This window comes from Carcharhinus amblyrhynchos, chromosome 4 (assembly GCF_965287045.1).
Source record: "Carcharhinus amblyrhynchos chromosome 4, sCarAmb.v2.hapA, whole genome shotgun sequence".
Taxonomy (NCBI): domain Eukaryota; kingdom Metazoa; phylum Chordata; class Chondrichthyes; order Carcharhiniformes; family Carcharhinidae; genus Carcharhinus; species Carcharhinus amblyrhynchos.
Window position 1 is genome coordinate 70,276,134 of NC_137327.1, and position 3,803 is coordinate 70,279,936.

The 3,803-nt window shown below is 40.6% G+C and overlaps 1 protein-coding gene across 1 annotated transcript; it reads right to left on the minus strand.

Moving 5' to 3' along the window:
• Positions 1-276: 276 nt before the first annotated feature.
• On the minus strand, positions 277-1,910 carry LOC145342622 (T-cell-specific guanine nucleotide triphosphate-binding protein 2-like). The gene has a single exon (XM_080188166.1). The coding sequence runs from the start codon at positions 1,908-1,910 to the stop codon at positions 696-698; it is 1,215 nt and encodes a 404-aa protein (XP_080044292.1). The 3' UTR covers positions 277-695.
• Between the last annotated feature and the right edge of the window lie 1,893 nt (positions 1,911-3,803).

Genomic DNA, 3,803 nt, shown 5'->3' on the forward strand with positions numbered 1-3,803 from the left:
AGCTCTCCTCCTCAAACAGAGCATCCTACGGTCATCCAGGACTATAGTAACTCTGCACTTCTGTCCAGTGAGGCGGACTGACTCAGTCTCCAGCTCATTCTAAACTTTCTGTTAAGACACTTCCTTCTCATTATTAACAGGTTTTCCTGTGTAATATTATACCAATGTTTAAAGGTAAAATCTGGGATGGGCTAGACAGAAATAGGCTGTTTCCAGGGATCAAAGAGCAACTGTGAAGATCCATGGAGACAAAATCAAATGCACGAGGTTTAGAACAAAGCTTAAGAGAAATTTATTTATACTGGAAGTTGTGAAGCTCTGGCATTTACTTGCAGGATCATTGATTGAGACACAATGTTCAATAGTGACAAGTGATCCTTATGTTTTTTTATCCAAGACCGGCCTCAGTCTAAACATTTGCTCCAAATGTTGGTGTAATTGTTCAAACTAAGAGGTGTCAGCTATCAAGAAGCAGCAGAACCAGTAAATTTAATCTAAATGCCAGCAAATATAGATAATCTTTGTCGATTCCTATTTTAATAAAGTCTAATAACAACATAGTCCAGGATACTGGATTAGGCCTAGAATAGAAAAGGTTTTGGACCCTTGACCTGATGAAGCTAATCTGTCATATTCGAGGTCAAGCATCATAACAGTCTCCACAAAATAACATTGACTGTGTAATGGGGATCAAGTTAATCTCTGTTCAGTGCACTCTGTACTAGCCGTTGAATAGTTTCCAAACGGTCATTCAGTGAATCTTTCAGTAACTTGTAGGTAAAAGCAAAGGACGACACTGCCCCAAAGACTGAGAGGGTCATTGGCCTGAAACTATATTTAATCCCTGTTATCATACAGGTAACGACGGTGAATCCTAACAGCATGTTGGTAACTGTTGGTGGTATCTTCCTTGGCAATCGATGATTGCTTTCTGCTTTCAGAATTGAACTGGGTTTATTGACTTTGTTGGCCAGACTTTGCAGAAACGTGTCACTAAGTCCCAGCTGTTTCTGGAGATATATCCACCCAGTAACTGTGAACCCAATGGTGGTAAACAAAGACCACACTGGCATTGACATTGGCTTTGAAGATGGTACTAACACTGGTGCTGCACCCACTGCTCCAGAGAGAATGACCAATAACCAGACTCTCTTCATCAAACTGCTTCTTTTGGCTTCTGTAATTTCCAGCACCATTTTTGGGATGGAGAGTGAGAAAACATTTGATTTAATGCTCGCGAGATCCCTGGCGAGGGTAGTCTTTAATTTTGGGAAATCGTATTCTTCCCTCTCAAAACTAGAGATCAGAAAAATGGCTGGTGGTGTAACCCCAACACTTTGGAAGTTACTGATACAGTCCCTGCGGATTGTGCTCCAGCCTTCATCAAGGTCAATCCTTTGCTTCTTCATTGAGTGAGCATCATTATCGATCTTGGTTCGGATATAGTAGAACTCTTTGCCCTGTTCCTGAATCCTTTTGGCAATTTCTGCATCGTTTTCTCTGAATCGGGACTGAGACACAATGATGAAAAAGTCAAAGTTTTCAAACTTCACTTTCTTTAGGTAATTATTTAGTTCAAAACCAAAGGAATTTGTTCCTGGCAGATCCCAGAGTTGGACATTAGGCAGAGCTTGATAGGGATATCTGGTTGGCTCCATCCTGGTTTCTTCATTCCCTGTTGGAGCAGCTCCTTGATCGTCACTCCAAAGATCTCTCATAGCATTGATGAAGGTGGATTTCCCAGAGCCCACATCACCCATCACTGCAATGTTAAGCTGCACATTGTCTAAGTGGTTGGACTTATTCTTCATCTGCAGAATCACTGTTTCCAATTGATCAGAGTTGCATGTATATTTTAGCTTATTCCTTTCTTGAGCAGTGAAAAACTTGGAGAGAGTGGACTGGGCCATGTGATCTCTGAAAGAAACATCAATATACAAATATTAGACATGGGGCAGGATGTTCCGGTCCTTCCTGTCAGCAGTGTCTTCCAGTCTCGCCAAAGGTGACTCAGCACCCCCCCCCCTTACACTCCGTGACAGGTTCCCCAGTGACAGGACGGATGAGCCATAGAAAATGTTGTAAATACCCCTCTGAAATGGCCTAGCAAACCATTCAGTTTAAGAACAATTAGGGATGGGCAATAAATGGGTAACAAATGCTGGCCCAGACAGCGACACCCATATCCCCTGAACAAAAAAAAATACAACAATGGGACAAAAAGATTCCACCAGGAGCCAATGGCAAGCCACCTCCACAGCCAGAAAACACACTGTGCCAAGGGGGTGCAAGGTGTACCATCCTTGCATTCAGGAATATTTAAGAAGTTTCATAGCTTTATTGGAGCGTTAAATGCCTCTTGTTGCTGAATCTACCAAAATTTTAAAGAACAGTTGCTTTGATGAAATGTCACAGACCTAAAGCTTTATTTCTCTCTCCTCAGATGCTGACAGACCTGCTGAGCTTTTCCAGCATTTTCTGTTTTCATTATTTCAGTTTTGTATTGATACAACTGTAGATTGAATCAATAGTTGGGCAAGGCTTTTGATAAAGTCCCACATAAGAGGTTAGTGCACAAAATTAAAGCACAGGTGAAAGGGGGTAGCAGACAGGAAACAGAGAGTAGGAATAAATGGATATTTTCCTAAGTGGAAGGCAATGACTAGTGGGGTCCCATTGAGATCAGTACTTGGGCCCTAGCTATTCACAATTCAGGAATGGTTCATTGAATGTGTTAGAGATTGTTTTTTGGAGCAATATCAGGGAGCAAGCTATTCTAGATTTGGTATTATGTAATGAAGTAGGGCTAATAAATTACCTCATATTTAAGGATTTTCTAGGGAAGAGTGATCATACCAAGCTAAAATTTCAGATTCAGTTTGAAGGCGAGAAACTGGAAACCCACACTAGCATCCTGAATTTAAACAAAGGAAATTACATCAGCATGAGGACAGATTTGGCCTTAGTGGACCAGACAGGAAGTCTGAAAGGTAGGATAGTTGATGAATAGTGGCAGATATTTAAGGAGATATTCAAGTCCTCTCAAATTAAATATATCCCAGGGAGGATGAAAGATGGTAGGGGGGTGGGGGAGGGTGCGAAAGACTTCCATGGTTAAGGATAACAAAAAGACATACCATATTGCAAAGGCTAGTGGCATACTCCCCTTGATTGGGAAGCTTTTAAAAAGCAACAGAGGTTCACAAAAATAAAAAAAAAGGAAAATGCTAAATTATTAAAGAAAACTCATGTAAAATATAAAAATTGACAACAAAAGCATTTATCAGTATATAAAGAAGATCAGAGTAACTAAAGTGACTGTTGATCCCTTGGAAGATGAAGTTGGGGATTTAATAGTGGGGAATGCAGAAATGGCTGAGACAATAAATCAATATTTTGCTGGTTTTCACAGTGGAGGACACAAGTATTATCCCAATAGTAGCAGAAGTTATAGAAAGGGAGGAACTTAGAACTATCATCATCACTAGGGAAAATTACTGAGCAAACTATTGGGATTGAAGGCAGGCAAGTCCTCAGGGTCTGCAGGCCTACATCCTAGAGTCTTAAAGGAAGTGACAACAGAGATAGCGGATCCAATAATTACAATATTCCAAAATTCCCTGGATGCGGGAAAAGTTACAGTGAATTGGGAAAATGCTAATGTAACACCCTTATTCAAAAAGGTAGACCATGTTCAACTTATGTTTTGCAGGTGGACAATGTTCTACCACCTATTCTTTGTGGAAATATTTATGCAGAAAACAACTTTGACCACAAGTTCATCAGCCAGTGCTCCACACATA

What these genes read in the sequence shown, in the direction of transcription:
- LOC145342622 (XM_080188166.1), bottom strand. Translation starts at nt 1,910, where the DNA reads ATGGCCCAGTCCACTCTCTCCAAGTTTTTCACTGCTCAAGAAAGGAAT.